The 16,747-nt window shown below is 42.3% G+C and overlaps 1 protein-coding gene and 1 pseudogene across 2 annotated transcripts in view; one reads left to right on the top strand and one right to left on the bottom strand.

Annotated features, from left to right (window-relative positions):
• The window catches only part of ENTPD7 (ectonucleoside triphosphate diphosphohydrolase 7), a 39,073-nt gene that overhangs the window by 11,513 nt on the left and 10,813 nt on the right, over positions 1-16,747 (top strand). For both annotated transcript variants that reach the window (XM_059661029.1, XM_059661030.1), the window contains exons 5-9: positions 187-337; positions 6,182-6,285; positions 8,602-8,658; positions 14,324-14,457; positions 15,742-15,908. In XM_059661029.1, coding sequence (XP_059517012.1) covers positions 187-337; positions 6,182-6,285; positions 8,602-8,658; positions 14,324-14,457; positions 15,742-15,908 — 613 coding nt within the window. The remainder of the gene's footprint in view (positions 1-186; positions 338-6,181; positions 6,286-8,601; positions 8,659-14,323; positions 14,458-15,741; positions 15,909-16,747) is intronic.
• Positions 11,195-13,719, bottom strand: LOC132214615 (small ribosomal subunit protein eS8-like; annotated as a pseudogene).

Consider the following 16,747-nt stretch of genomic DNA (forward strand, 5'->3'; position numbering starts at 1 on the left):
GGAGAGAAGAGATATGCTTTTCTCTTGGGAGTCTGGATAATGGGTGGTATATCTCATTCATTGCCTCCCTCCCTCAATTAAATAAAAGTTTGGGACCGTAAGCAGAACCTTGTGGGGAATCAGTTTCTGAGTGCTTCTGAGTGCCTGTGATCTGCTTTTTAAAGAAAGTATTTTCTGTTTCTGAAGGAATCTCTGCAATGGCAGACACTCCTGAGCATGCCAGTGATTACCTTCGTCCTCTGCTGAGCTTTGCTGCTGCTCATGTGCCTGTGCAGAAGCACAAGGAGACCCCCCTCTACATTCTGTGCACCGCGGGCATGAGGCTTCTTCCTGAGAGGTGAGATGCAGGGGCTGAGAAACACGGAAATGGGTGGCAGGAGAGACGGGGGGCTGATTCCAGGCGTGTCCCCTGTGGTTTCCTGGTCTCAAGGTGGGATGTGGATTCACCACAGAGTTGACAGGTGGCACTAAAAGACTCCTTGCTCAAAAATAGGGCAGATATACCCCTGCACCCAATGACTTCACAGGAAATTGTTCACACCTTTATGTCATTTGCTTCTTTGGGATCCATATCTATCTGAGATGGCTGTAATGATTCTTAGTTTTGATTGAGGGTTTGGAGCAGTGGTGATGGTGTTAAATTTGGATCATGAGGCACCCAGAAGGAGAGCATAGTAACAGAATGGTAGTAGGAGGGTCACCTGAGGGACCGGGTACCTGGGGGCTGGTAGGACAGCTCGGGTAGGAATGTTGCTTTATGTGTAACTTTGCCTGGCTCCCTGGTGATAGTTGGTGCTACGTGCAAAGCTCAGGCTTCATTGCTACACTGACAAGTCTTTTCAAGCCCAGCCAGATAAGTCTTTTCCACTTGACCATAGCAGTTAGGCCTGGCATCTTGCTATCTGATCCCTCTTCCCTTACTGGAAGAGGAGGAGGAAGAGGAAGAGTCAGTGGCTATACTTGGGCCAGATCCCTCTTTGTGATGTCTCCCCTTCGACCACTTCCCTGGCCCCTCCACAGATATATGATCATGGGATGGGAGTGAGCTCCCTTAACTTAGAATTCATCCTTCTAGAATGTTCATCATCTCACAGGCATCAGGCATTTTTTCTTGGTAAACAGCAGTTCCCTTTTTCACAGTTTCATTTTGTTTACTTGGCCAACAATGAAACGTCAGCTATACATTTAAGGCTGCATGCTGCTTATGCCAGACATGCCAGACAATATAACATATGTCAGTGCTTCTTTCAGTAGACTATTTCCTTCTGTTGAGACATGCAGCTACTGTTTTACTATCTGGTTTGCTGTCAAGAAGCAGATAATTTTATACAGCCATTCATCAACTTGGGAGGCCTTCTAGCTCCTTATTTTCTCATCTATCTTGGTCTTTTAAAAAATTTTCTTTTTTAAACTTATTTTTAAAACCAAACTTTATTATACCTGCAATTGTACATCATTAAAGGAAATCTTAAAAGTAAAAAAACAGAAAACAAAAAACAAAACACTTACAATCATATTACTCTATCAAACTTTCATTTTGTCACATTCCCTTTTTCTCTGTATGTAATTTCTACAAAGTTGCAATCATACTGTGCATGCAATTTAGAATTTTTGTTTTTGACATAAGTAATATTTACATTGTTCAAAATTTTAGAAACCCAGGGAAGAGTATAGATCAGTGGTCACCAACCTTTCGGACCTCACGGACCACCAGTGGCCCGCGGACCACCGGTTGGCGACCGCTGGTCTAGATAACACAGTAGTGCCACATCACAAGTCTGTGAATAGCCTTATTTATGTCTCACCGCAAAGGAGTGGGTAGGAGGGCCAGAGGAAAACTGACTTGGAGGTAAAACATTAGCCAACCAGCAGGGCGATGGTTTGGCCACGTTTTGTGTGTCTGGAGCAAAGGAGAGGATGGCCTCATCTCTTGGCACTCTGTCAAAAAAATTCTGTCCCAGCAAACCCCACTATGTTGTTTTACTTCATTTGTCTAAATGTTAACTGTCAGCATGGAAGCTCTGAACATTAATATCTATTTTATCTTAAGAATTTTTAACGAACTTGCCTTTTCTTTTAACTTTTTTTCTGATCACCTCTTTTAATAATGCCTAACTATATCCTGGGTTATGAAGTCATTGCTACCTCTAAAGCAACTGTAGTTATTAACATAAGTGTAACTACCACTGCAAACACCTGTTTTGTATAAACGATGTTTTACTAATTTGTTAGCATTTGTAAGCAGTATTCAACATGGATTTAAATCAGCTGGACTGTATTTTGAATTTATTGGCACTAGGTTGTTTTTTTTTTGACAAAGGCCTGGACTAGTAGACTGTTTCACCAACCTTTTATTTTGTAATAAAAAAGCCTTTTAAAAATTATAAAGATAATACAAGGTGATATTTAAGGGGAAAAAACCTTTTTTATTATGGGAAATTTCAAACATATATAAAAGTAGAGAGAACAGTGTAATGAATCCCCATTAACCCAGCTTCAACAGTTAACATTTAGCCATTAAACGTTTTTTAAAAAAACAACTTAGAAAATGAAAGTTAGTGTTTTGTTTTTTAATATAAATTGGAATCATAGCATATGTTGTTTTGTAACCCATTACAACTCAAAATATATTGGACAAATTTTCATGTCAATACATGTAGATATAAATTGACCTCATTTCTTTTAAAATCTGTATAGTATTACATTGTGTGGATGTACTGTAAATAATTTAACCAATTCCTATTAATGTAATTTAGGCTACTTCCAATTTTTCATTGTTATAAATAATGCTGCAGTATTTTTCCTCTTTATATTTTTACTAGAGGCCCGGTGCACAAAAATTTGTGCACTCGGGAGGGAGGGGGGGGTCCCTCAGCCGGCCTGTGCCCTCTCGCAGTCTGGGACCCCTCGGGAGATAATGACCTGCTGGCTTAGGCCTGCTCCCAGGTGGCAGAGGGCAGGCCCAATCCCTAGGTGCAGCCCCTGGTCGGGCTCAGAGCAGGGCTGATTGGGGAGTTGGGGTGCCACCCCCTGTCATGCACAGAGCAGGGCTGATCGGGAGGTTGCGATGCCACCCTCAGTCACACTCAGGATAGGGCCGATTGGGGGGTTGGGGCACCGCCCCCTGTCACACTCAAGGCAGGGTCGATGGGGAGATTGCGGCGCCACCCCCTGTCATGCACAGAGCAGGGCCGATCAGGGGGTTGAGGAGCTCCCCCCGTCACTCACAGAGTAGGGCCAATAGGGGAGTTGGGGCACTGCCCCCTGTCACACACAGAGCAGGGCAGATCAGGGGGTTGGGGCGCCGCACCCTGTCACACTCAGGGCAGGGCCGATGGGGAGGTTATGGCTCTACCCTGTCACACACAGAGCAGGGCCTGTGGGGGGTGGTTGGGGCGCTGTCCTCTATCACCCACAGAGCAGGGCAGATCAGGGGGTTGGGACGCCGCCACTGTCACACTCAGGGCAGGGCCGATGGGGAGGTTATGGCTCTACCCTGTCACACAGAGCAGGACCCGTGGGGGGGTGGGGGGGTTGGGGCGCCGCACTCTGTCACACACAGAGCAGGGCCGATCAGGGGGTTGGGGCACTGCCCCCTGTCACACACAGAGCTGCAGGGTGATCAGGGGGTTGGGGAGCTCCCCCCTATCAGGCACAAAGCAGGGCTGATCAGGCGGTTGGGACGCCTTCCCCTGTCACGAACAGAGCAGGGCGGATAGGGAGGTTGTGGCCCCGCCCCCTGTCACACACAGAGCCGCAGGGTGATCAGGGGGTTTGGGCACTGCCCCGTCATGCTGATCCCGGTGCCGGGAGGCCTCGCGGCTCCGCTGATCCCGGTGCTGGGAGGCATATTACCCTTTTACTATATAGGATAGAGGCCTGGTGCATGGGTGGGGGCCGGCTGGTTTGCACTGAAGGGTATCCTGGATCAGGGTGGGGGTCCCCACTGGGGTGCCTGGCCAGCTTGGATGAGGGGATGATGGCTGTTTGTAGCTGGTCACACACCCTTCAGGGTGGGGGGTCCCCACTGGGGTGCCTGGCCAGTCTGGGTGAGGGGCTGAGGGCTGTTTTCAGGCTGGCGGGTGACTGAAGCTCCCAACTGCTCCTTTTTTTCTTTTTTTTTTCTTTTTTTATTCTGGGCCAGCTTTAGCTCTGAGGCTTGGCTCCAGCTCTTAGGCCTCGCCTGCTGAAAGCAGGTATCTGGTTTGTTTGGATTTTATAATCGAAACACTGTTTCAACTCCAGCTCTGAGATCCCAGCTGGCTGAAAGCAGGTTTCTGGGGTTTTGTTTAGCTTCTATATTTGTAACAATGTTTCAAACTGCAAGCTCAGAGGCCTACAGTGACAGGCGGGGAACGTTGGCGTCCTCTGTGACTGAAGCAAGCAAGCCTCATGTTCGCTTCAAGCTGCCAGGCTGCCGGCCGCCATCTTGGCTGGCAGTTAATTTGCATATCACCCTGATTAGCCAATGGGAAGGGTAGCGGACTTACGGCTAATTACCATGTTTCTCTTTTATTAGATAGGATTTGATGATGTCCTTGCAATAAATTTCCAAAAGTGTAATAGGTGGGGCAAAGATTAAGGACATTAAAATTTTTGATAAGTAGTTCTGGATTGCCCATTAGAAAGGTTGTACCAGTAATTTTCATTCCAAACAGCAGTGTATGTTGCCCCTTCTTTCATAGCATGACTAAAACAAGGAAGCCCTCTTTGTTGGGTAGTTAAGAAGCATAACCAAGCCGAAACCGGTTTGGCTCAGTGGATAGAGCGTCGGCCTGCGGACTGAAAGGTCCCAGGTTCGATTCCGGTCAAGGGCATGTACCTGGGTTGCGGGCACATCCCCAGTGGGAAATGTGCAGGAGGCAGCTGATCGATGTTTCTCTCTCATCGATGTTTCTAACTCTCTATCCCTCTCCCTTCCTCTCTGTAAAAAATCAATAAAATATATATTTAAAAAAAAAAAAAAAAAAAAAAAAGAAGCATAACCAATAAGGAGAGTGAAATAGCATCTCCTGTTCCCAATGTGAAATCCATGTTGCATGAGTTTTATATGTATAACAATGAATTTTTTTTAGAAACTATACTTGAAGAAACTATACTTATATTGGAAGATTATTACATTAAATTCTTCGCTTTGAAGTGCTAACAACATACTTTACTAAGTCATGCTGACAACTATCTGAGCCAATAGAATATTTTTGTAATGAGTAATTTTAAAAATACAAAATAATTGGTCTTATTTTTTAAAAAATATATTTTATTGATTTTTTACAGAGAGGAAGGGAGAGGGATAGAGAGTTAGAAACATCGATGGGAGAGAAACATCGATCAGCTGCCTCCTGCACACCGCCCACTGGGGATATGCCCGCAACCAAGGTACATGCCCTTGACCGGAATCGAACCTGGGACCCTTCAGTCCACAGGCCGACGCTCTATCCACCGAGCCAGACCAGTCAGGGCATTGGTCTTATTTTTAACCAACATTTTTCTCTAGATTCTTATTATTACTTCTAGCTTTGTTTCTTTGCTCTTTGTCTGATAACATGATGATATAACACTAGGAAAAAACTACCCTATGGATACTAGGCTTCAAATGTTAATCCCAAGTTGTTATAATCTTTGGATTTTGATCCTGATTTGGGGTTCTCAAATGATAAGATTTTATAAAGAAAAATAATTCAACCATGAAATATAGAAAAGGAGATTAAAAGTTTATTGTAAGCTTATGTGCAGGATTATGTAAAGACCTGTGGCCTGACAGTGCTGCTTATGTGGAGAAGTGAGGCATTGTTACTGAGACTGTGCTCCACAGTGTAGCAGCTTTCTTTCATAGTAGTTAGGAGTCATGTAATTATAGCTGTTTTATAGATTGCAAAACTGTACTTCACCTTCCTGCGGTTTATGTAGCCTGTGAGAGGCATAGAACCATAGTCTCATCGTCACTCTGACTTGTAACATTATATAAAGAAAATGTATTACTATTGCCTTTTAAGTCAGAGGCTATATTTTGGAGGCAGTTGAAACCTCTGGAATCAAAGGAGCTACAATAGAAAAGCACGCCTGACAAGGGATGGGGTGGATAAACAGTGAGGTCATTACAAGGCTATGAGGAAGGTCAAGATGAGGCTTTGTGAGAAGAGAATTTAACAATTAATTTTGAACTTTTTGTTCTCTCTTACAGGAAGCAGTTGGCTATCCTGGCTGACCTAGTGAAAGATTTACCACTGGAGTTTGACTTCCTCTTTTCACAGTCTCAGGCAGAAGTGATCTCTGGGAAGCAAGAAGGTATTGGGCCTTGAGGGGCACGCTGGTTCACCTCCCAGCCAACCATGACCTAGTGTTCAGGATTATTTTATATATCTGATTTTTATTTTTCTGAAAAAACTTTTCTTGATTATGCTATCTAGTTTAATTGCATACTATGCATTGGTATTTGCTTTAGAATGCGGCCCTCTAGAAGTCATAAATTTGTATCTGTTTTTAACTTTGTGCTAAGGACTATGTTTATAAGAATGTATTAGTATTTAATGGTGATTCCAAATGGATCTTTGGTTACCTATTAGTAGTTTTGAAAACATACATACATATAGGGGTTGTACTGAGTTTGCCAAATTCAAATGTAAAGCAAATTATGAGTTTAAAAGTAAGGGGAAACTTTAATCTCAGGCACTGATCAAGATGAGTTACTTTTTTGTCATGGGCTCGCCCTTTTTTACACTTACAATGCAGTATAGATGCTTTCCTAAAAACCCACACTATTGGCTTTGTAGTTTTGAGGTGGAGTTGAATGTGTGTTCTCATTGTGTCCTATATGATGAATTGTATTTCATTTCTTGAAAAAGAGTTCTAGTTGCAGTCTACATAAGGGAAAAGATTTACCTTTTTCAATTTCAACATTGTGTTTTTCAGCCTTAAAATTTTCATTTGGGTCTTTTTATAAAATTCTATTTCTTTGTTGAGACTTTCTGCCTTTCCATTCATTATAAGGCTGATTTTATTTTTTCGTATGTAGCTGTTTTAATATCTTTGTCTGATAATTCTAACACCTCTGTCATAACAGGGTTGGCATCTTTTGGCCATCTTTTCCCTTATGAGTTGAGTTTCCCTAGTTCTTTGTATGCCAAGTAATTTTATATTATATCCTGGGCATTTTGAATATTACATTATGAGAATCTGGGTCTTGTTTCACTCGTAAGAAGAATATTGATGTTTGTTTGCTTGTTTGAGCAGACAGTTTACCTAGCTTGGTTCTGGCCTCAAAGTCTGACCTGCCTTCTGTGGGCTATGATTCTATTGGTTCATTTTCAAAGCCATGGCACTGTTACTGAATTTGTCGCATGCGTGTGTCAGGCGTTGGCCACTCCGGAACCTGGGCTTAGCCCATACAAATTGGTTGTCTAGCCCCTACCTCACTTCTCAATAACTTTGATATATTGTTTAGAGTCAGATCCATGCCTGTGTAGCTTGGAGGTGAGCCCAGGAGTTCACCACTTTATTTCTTCTCTCCACGATCTCCCCAACACTTTCCATTTCCCCAGGGCTCACTATCATGGTCCTCCGGTTAGAAAGCTAGAGTTTTAATTTGTCCACTCTGCCATGCATTCCCATGATGTGTCTGCATCCAGGGCCAAGTGGTGGAGGACAGAGGGGAAGAAATAAGCAATAGGGATTTGCTACAACTCTTTTTTTAAAATATATTTTTTACAGAGAGGAAGGGAAAGGGATAGAGAGTTAGAAACATCGATGAGAGAGAAACATCGATCAGCTGCCTCCTGCACACCTCCCACTGGAGATGTGCCCGCAACCAAGGTACATGCCCTTGACCGGAATCGAACCTGGGACCTTTCAGTCCACAGGCTGAAGCTCTATCCACTAAGCCAAACTGATTGAGAAGGACTCACATCCTTCAGAGTTTTAGGAACCTGCCCAACATTCACCTCTGCTGCCAAAGGATTGCCCGGTGGGAGAGAACCAAATTAAGGGAAAAAAGCAAGGGATTTTCCCCACTCTCCCTAAACCTTTGGAGCCCCCTCTCCTGCTCCTCAGAACAGAAAGCAAGGACTTAAAGTTCTTTCTGTCCACACTGGTGTGTACTTCGTGTTTCAATCAAGCTGCCTGTGAGTCCAGGCCAGGCAATGTAAGAGAAAAAAATGGGACGCTCATGACTGGTTTGGTGCTTCTTTAAATTCTGATCTCTGTTCCAGTGTGTCTACTGGCATTTCTTTCAGACTTCTCAGAAAGCTGCCCCCGACATGACATTCTCTCCAGAGTTTATATTTGTATTCAGTGGGGAGGCTGGTGGAATGTGCTTACTCCATCTTGTCCAGAACAAGCATTCCAAGATTTTACTTTGTGTAATGTTTGTTTCCACACAGTAATCCCTATTCATTGTAGGAAATTGAGAAAATGCAAATAGTTTTAAAAGGAAAAACATCACAAGATAAAAGATTTTATATTAATACACTGAGAGTGTAAAGTAAAATACTATTAGCACTCTTTTTCCAAGAAAAGGAGAATAGAGCAGCCCCCTGTGAGAGAGGTGCACGCATGCTGTAGCAGTGGAGAACTAGCTAAGCGAGGGCTTTTCTGTTTCTCTCCTAGGGGTTTATGCATGGATTGGAATCAACTTTGTTTTGGGAAGATTCGACCATGTGGATGGTAAGTAATGTTTTCTTACGAAGTTCTTTAAGTAGGGCTGAAGGTTTAAGTCATACCCTACCAGTAGCATATAAGCACTAATGTTGAATTGTTTTTCTTTTTTTTAAACTTAAGTTGCAAAAAAAAAATACATACACAAAAATCCCCCAAAACTTAAATTGTCCAGCCTAATTTGCTTTCTTTCATTTCTTTTAACTTTTTAATATGGAAAATTTCAAACTATCACAAAAGTACAGTAAATAATGAAATGAACCTCTATGAGTCTGTTACCCAGACTCAACACTTACTAACATTTTGCCATTTTTGTCCCCACACTCCCTCCATACAACGCAAGTTTTTTTTCCTATTGGATTTTTTTAGAACAATAAACACCTTTATTACATGAGTTAAGATAGGAGGGAAGAGGATATATTTGCCCTTGTGGGCCTCATCCGAGGTTATGTTTTTTATTGATTTTTTTTATTAAATCATTATTGTTCAGATTATTACATTTGTTCCTCTTTTTTCCCCCCCATAACTCCCCTCTTCCCAGTTCCCACCCCACCCTCCGCCCTCACTCCCCACCCACTGTCCTCATCCATAGGTGCACGATTTTTGTCCAGTCTCTTCCCGCATCTCCCACACCCCTTTCCTCCCCAAGAATAGTCAGTCCATTCCCTTTCTATGTCCCTGATTCTATTATAATCCCCAGTTCATTCTGTTCATCAGATTATTTATTCACTTGATTCTTAGATTCACTTGTTGATAGATGCATATTTGTTGTTCATAATTTGTATCTTTACCTTTTTCTTCTTCTTCCTCTTCTTAAGGAATACCTTTCAGCATTTCATATAATACTGGTTTGGTGGTGATGAACTCCTTTAGCTTTTTCTTATCTGTGAAGCTCTTTATCTGACCTTCAGTTCTGAATGATAGCTTTGCTGGATAAAGTAATCTTGGTTGTAGGTTCTTGGTATTCATCACTTTGAATATTTCTTGCCACTCCCTTCTGGCCTGCAAAGTTTCTGTTGAGAAATCAGCTGACAGTCGTATGGGTATTCCCTTGTAGGTAACTGAGTTTCTTTCTCTTGCTGCTTTTAATATTCTCTCTTTGTCTTTTGCCTTTGGCATTTTAATTATGATGTGTCTTGGTGTGGTCCTCTTTGGATTCCTTTTGTTTGGAGTTCTCTGCGCTTCCTGGAGTTGTACGTCTATTTCTTTCACCAGGTAGGGGAAGTTTTCTGTCATGATTTCTTCAAATAGGTTTTCAATATCTTGCTCTTTCTCATCTTCTGGCACCCCTATAATTCTGATGTTGGTACGCTTGAAGCTGTCCCAGAGGCTCCTTACACTATCTTCATATTTTTGGATTCTTTTTTCATTTTGCTTTTCCGGTTGGGTGTTTTTGCTTCTTCGCATTTCAAATCTTTGACTTGTTTCTTGCGCTCCTCTGGTCTTCTGTTGGGATTCTGTATATTATTCTTTATTTCAGTCAGTGTATGCTTAATTTCTAGTTGGTTCTTTATCATAACATCGAGGGTCTCATTAGATTTCTTGTAGATCTCATTAAGTTTATCGGCGGCTTCTAGACAGTTCTTGAGAGACTTTAAAAGTGTGGTTCTGAACTCTATATCTTCCATTGACAATTTTGTCCTGTTTCTTTGTCTCCGCATTTTATTATGCTTTCTTGGTGCACCCCCTAGTGGTCTTTGTGCACAGTCTTGTTGTAGTTAAGCCTTGATTGTTGTAGTTAATACTGGGGGGATTTTACCTCCAGGCCAACTGGCTGTGAGAGTCTGCTGTGTTTGCAGTGGGAAAACTTCTGTCCTCTGGGGAGGTGCTAATCTAGCCTTTGCCTGAGGCTATCCGGCAAATGGCTCTGTGCAGGGCTTGGGCGAGGCGGGTCACATGGGATCAAACAGGGCGGGCGGAGGGAGCAGTTATGGCTGCTCTCAGTCCCGTCCCCAGAGGCTCTGCCTCTCAGAGTCCCAGCAACCGCTGCAAACCTCGGAGAGAAAGCTGCTCTCGCGTTCCGACCGATGCCAGACAGTTCCGCTTCTCCCGTTTGAGTCTGGGTCCCTAGAGACTGGCCCAGAACTGGAGCTCAGGGCCTGAGCCTCCCTCCCGATTGAAAACGACAACCGCGCCCTCAGCCACCAGCCCGCTCCGCGCGCACCTCCGCACCTTTGTATTTTCCGCACTGCGCCTCCTCTGAGTCTCGGTATGCTGTTCTCTTTCCTTCTAGTTGAAGAATTTCCCCTCAGCCAGCTTTCCTGTGGTTCTGGGTGATGTCCGTTCCGTCTTTTAGTTGTATTTTTGAAGTGGTTGTGCGAGGCAGCATTCTCTTTTATTGATTTGAGAGACAGAGGAAGGGAGGGAGGGCTGGGGGGAGGGAGGGAGGGAGGGAGGGAGAGAGAGAGAGAGAGAGAGAGAGAGAGAGAGAGAGGGAGAGAAACATTGATGTGAGAGAGAAACATGGATTGGCTACCTCTCATATGTGCCCTGACTGGGGATCGAACCTGCAACCTAGGTATATGCCCTGACGGGGAGCAAACTCTCAAGCTTTTTGGTCTCTGGGACGATGCGCTAACAACTGAGCCACCTGGCCAGAGCTGCCTTTCTGGGCCTGGATTTTTCTCAGAACTCCAACTTCCTGCCCTGAAGCATACAGTCATCTGCCTGGCCACACTGGCCTGGTCTTGAAATGATGCACGCAAGAAGCTTGTTCTGCTGAAACTGCTTCATGAGAAGAGTGCTGATTTTGGTATTCTTTTTCCTTTCATCAGAATTCTTTTGAATTTTCTTTGATTGTTTTTTGTTTAAAATTTATTCCTCCTCAGTCTGTTTGGCTTCCTTCTTGCAGCCCAGGGGCAGTGTACCACTGTTAGTATGGTGTGCTGTCAGTGAGCACAATGCAGTTCTTTACTTGGGGCTTGGTGTGGGCCAGTTTATTGTTGGATGCATGTAGACAAGATCAGTAATCCTTGTTTGGCATGTACAACACTCTGAGCCCCAGGAGAAGTTGCCCATGTCCAGCCTCAAGGCTCAGTACTTCCTGTTGCTTCCCTGCCTGTGGACTGTGTGAGTGCGGCGGGGGCCAATCTTAGTGTGGGCAGCAGGGCTCCCAGCTCATTTTTTTGCTTTTTTGTGGTAGGGCTTTCTCTTGCCCCCAGTCTTGTGGCACTTGTGCCAGTTGTTTCAAGAGCTACTCGTGGCTTCGCGCCTGCAGGAAAGAACTGTCCTATTGGATTTTTAAAAGCAAACTCCAGATACATCATTATACCTTAACTAGAGGCCCGGTGCACAATATTTGTGCACTGGGGGATGGGGACCCCTCACCCCCGCCTGTGCCCTCTCGCAACCCAGGATTCCTTGGGGGATGTCTGCCTGCCGTCTTAGGCCGGCTCTAACCACCACCGCTGTGCTCGCCAGCCATGAGCCTGGCTTCTGGCTGAGTGATGCTCCCCCTGAGGAACAGCTCCTGCATTGAGTGTCTGCCCCCTGGTGGTCAGTGTGCGTCATAGTGACCGGTCGTTCCTTCGGTCGATTTGCATATTAGGGTTTTATTATATAGGATGTTCTTTACTATATATCTCTAACAGATTAGGAGTTGCTAAAACAAAACAAAAACATATCCACAATGCCACTTTTAAATTTAACAAAATTAACAATTCCTAGTATGTAATACCCATCTGATACCCAGGTAGAGACTTCCCTGATTGTCTCAAGAATATTTATTTGTATCTATCTTCTTCAAATCAGAATCTGAACAAGAATCACAAACTTTGTTTCATTGATATGTTTTCTTTGATCTGTAACAGTTAACCTTTTCCACATCTTTTTTTCAAATCATTCATTAAAAGCAAAACAAAACAAAAAACTAGTTGCTTGATAGAATGAATTTGCCATGTTCTAAATTTTTTTGACTGCATCTTTGTGGGGTCTTTAACATGTTTCGCATCCCCTTATATATCTCCTAACCTGGAGATTAGATATAGAACCCTTATTAGTCTCAGATTCAATTCTTTCCACAAGAATTAAGCATAGATGGTGCTTAAATGTTTCTTACTACATCACATCAGGAGTCTGGTTGTGATGTCTGGTTGTCGCACTTTTAGCCATGTTAAAACCTATCAGGTATTCATGGTTCAGGTATTGTCAGCCTGACCTAATCTGTTATAAAAGTTTCCCATTCACTTTTCACCTAATGGTTTAGTAGCCACTTATAACCTGTTGCTTAGATCTGTTTTTTAACTGGAAGTTGCAAAATGAGGGTTTTGATAATTCTTTCATTCCTTCTGCATTTAACAGCTGGAATTTTCATAAAATGAAATCTTCATCAACTATTTGGTTGTCCTGAAATACAGTTCTTATGGGAAAGACAAAATAAATCCTTGGTTCTTTCTCTTTATTTATCATATTTTTAAGTAATGAGTTAGTGTCCTAGCAGCTTCCAAAGGTAACCAGTGAAGTTTTATTTCTTCAGTATTATTATGAACTTGTGGATTTGAATGTAGTTGATGGACTATAGTGCATCACTATTTTTGGGGGTGCTCAAATTATACCATCATTGATGAGTAGGAGCACCTTTAGGTTGGCTCTAGTATCCTTTTAAAAAGGCGAAAGATTTATGCGATCTGAAGAGAAACCAGAGCATTCTAGTATCCTTTTAATATGATTGCAATCCTATATAATAAAAGTCTAATATGCTAAGTGTCTGACCATTTGACTGTTTGACCAGTTGCTATGACAGGCACTGACCACCAGGGGGCAGGTGCTCTGACCGGTAGGTTAGCTTGCTGCTGAGGTCCGGCCGATAGGAACTGGGCGAGACGGGCCGGACACACCCTGGACCCCTCTCACGGTCCCTCCCCAGCCCTGATCATGCACTGGTGGGGTTCCTCAGCCTGGTCTGTGCCCTCTCACAATTTGAGACCCCTCAGGGGATGTCGGAGAGCTGGTTTCGGCCTGATCTCCATAGGCCAGGCTGAGGGACCCCACTGGTGCATGAATCCGTGCACCGGGCCTCTAGTAGTTTTCTATTTCCGGTACTGTTTGGCACACTGGGTATTCCATGCTCATGTTGTATGTTTTTTATCCTAGACCTGATATCAACCATTTTTTAAAAAGGAACCCTGTTTTCTTGGTGGAAAATGGTATTTAGAGGCTGTAGTCTAAATACCAGGGTGCTTATTAAGCTCCTGCGTTAACATTGCTTTCAGGCCTAGGAAGTATGTGCTTTTTAAAAAGAGAAAAACAATTCATGAGTTCATAGTGATATCTTCAATTCATATTTAAGGTTATAAGATTATTATTTAATTTCTTTGATTTTATACTTTTATCCCTTTTCTCTTATGCTGAATATTTGTTCCTAAAGATGTTAACATAATATTTATTTGTTTTATTCCATAATACATGTTTAATGGTTTTAAAATAATATCAATAATATTACCAATAAGACTATTAGAATGTGGTTTAAGATATTTATTTGTTTCTTTTGTCATTAAGATATGCTCTACAAGGGATATATGATCAAAATACCATGTTTTAAGTCACTTGAAATGATACAGTTAGATTAATTTCTTTCAGTTTGCTTTCAGTTTTTTAAGGGATTGCCTTTCCCCCCCTTTTTGACTTAATTTGGTTTTAAATTACTAGACCCTTTCTGTTCCCTTGTTTATTTTAGAATCAGATGCTGAAGCCCCGCAGGAATTGGCAGCAGGACGCAGAAGGACAGTAGGAATACTGGATATGGGAGGAGCCTCTCTCCAAATTGCTTATGAAGTTCCTACCTCAACCTCAGTCCTTCCTCCAAAACAGGTATTTCACCTTTTAGGGAAAGTCCCTGGGAATGTCAGTATTTAAAGAAGAGCACTGTCTTTGGATGTAGACCAACTTGCCTGGGTACAAATATTTGTTCAGAGACTGGCGAGCTTGTGTTCTTTCTCTGAGCCTTAGTTTCCTAATATGTAGGAAGGGAACAGCAACAATATCTACTTCATAAAGTTGTGAGGATGAAATACATCCATGAGTGTAAAGCACTAAGCAGACTGCCAACCATATAATAAATGTTTAATACATTTTAGCAATTATAAGTATACTGCCTGTCTCCTAAAGTTGCCTTAGAGTTAAACATGATAATGCATATACATCCCAGAGCACAGTGTTCAATACATACTTGTTCATTAAATTTATTCCCTTGTTCATTAAATGATTACCAAATGATCATTTATTACCAATGATTTCATTCTTATATTTCTTATCCTGACTAGAATGTAAAGAATGTACGTTGAGCCCTGGCCAATGTGGGTCAGTGGTTGAGCGTCGTCCCATGCACCAAGAAGTCACTGGTTCGATTCCCAGTCAGGGTACATGCTTGGGTTGTGAACTTGATCCCCAGTAGGGGGTGTGCAGGAGGCAGCTGATAATGATTCTCTCTCATCATTAATGTTTCTATCTCTCTTTCACTCTCCCTTCCTCTCTGAAATCAATGAAAATATAAAAATAAAATAAAAATAAAAACTTAATCTTAAATGCCTAATGTATTTTTTATACCATTCACAAAATTATGCAACCAAGTGAAACTTCATATTCATTATTAGTCATAAGTAGATAGATAGAGCACCTTTTCAGTGGAGGTACAATAAAATTGAACTTTCCCAATTCCAGTGTTACAGGGAACATTAGGACTTCTTGAATAGTTTCAGAAAAGGCCATAGAATACATCTCATGATGATTTCCCAAATTCCTTAAATTTATTTTTTTCAAAGGATTTTTTTCTAACTATGAAAACAGTATATTCCCATTTTAGAGAATTGGAAAATGAGAAAAGTACATGCAAGATAATGACATCTGGAGTATTTCTACCTTCTATATAACTACAAATTGTGTTTTAGTCTCTAACTTGGTATTTAGCCTCCCTGATTTGTTCTTTTTTATACATCTTGTCACTTTATGGTTTTGTTTAAAATAATGCTATGAGGATGAAAGAATGTTACAAGATATTTTAAAGAGTAGTCATATCAAATGAAGCCTGATGTATAGCAATGTCATAGCTTTCTAGAAATCAACCTAAACTACAATTCCCTTGTCATTGTATTGCAGGAAGAGGCTGCGAAGATCCTGCTGGCTGAATTCAACCTGGGCTGCGATGTGCATCACACTGAACATGTGTATAGGGTTTACGTCACCACCTTTTTGGGTTTTGGGGGCAACTTTGCCCGACAGCGCTATGAAGACCTTGTGCTGAATGAAACTCTTAACAAGAACAAGTACGTTTGACATGGGACCTGTGCTTCTGAAATAGAATGTTGTCAGATTGTAGATAGTAGAAATATTCATATCCTACTAAGATACGTCCTTGCTTTCTCCTTCCTGACCAGCCCTGCCAATGGGGTAGCATCTCGTAGAGACCCTCTGGTAGTTGAGACCCTCTGGTAGATGATCTGGGTGAGAGTGCATTCTGATCTTTGTTACATAATAGGGTTCATAAAAAAGGATTCATACAGCAGCTTATTGTGGTGACCTCTTGCTGTGTCTCACTTCAGACCTCACGGGATCGAGATTAAGTTGTTAATTTTAAATGTGCAGTATAATATAGATTCTAGCAGTTCCTTCTACATGGAAATGCTCAAGACATGCTTGTTGAATTATAGTGTAGTTGCATGTTCTGCTGGGAGTTAGGTTCTGTAGTGCGCTTAAAAGATAAAAAGCATGTGTAGTCAAAATTAACCTTTAAGTTATTCTCTTGTTATTTCTAGAATGGCAGGTTTTCCTTCAGCATGGACCAGATCACTGAATTTTTTTTTTTTTTTTGAGTACCAGATAAAGTAGTTAGGCCATAGAGTACAAACAATTGAGGGTTTCTTTAGCATTAAAAATTATTTTATAGTCCTAGCCGGTTTGGCTCAGTGGATAGAGCATCAGCCTGCAGACCAAAGGGTCCTGGGTTTGATTCCGGTCAAGGGAATGTACCTTGGTTGCGGGCTCCTCCCTGGCCCAGGCCCTGGTCAGGGCTCATTCAGGAGGCAACCAATCAATGTGTTTCTCTCACATCAATGTTTCTGTCTTTCCCTCTCTCTTCCACTCTCCCTAAAAATCAATGGGAAAA

The sequence above is a fragment of the Myotis daubentonii genome, chromosome 13, assembly GCF_963259705.1.
Source record: "Myotis daubentonii chromosome 13, mMyoDau2.1, whole genome shotgun sequence".
NCBI lineage: Eukaryota > Metazoa > Chordata > Mammalia > Chiroptera > Vespertilionidae > Myotis > Myotis daubentonii.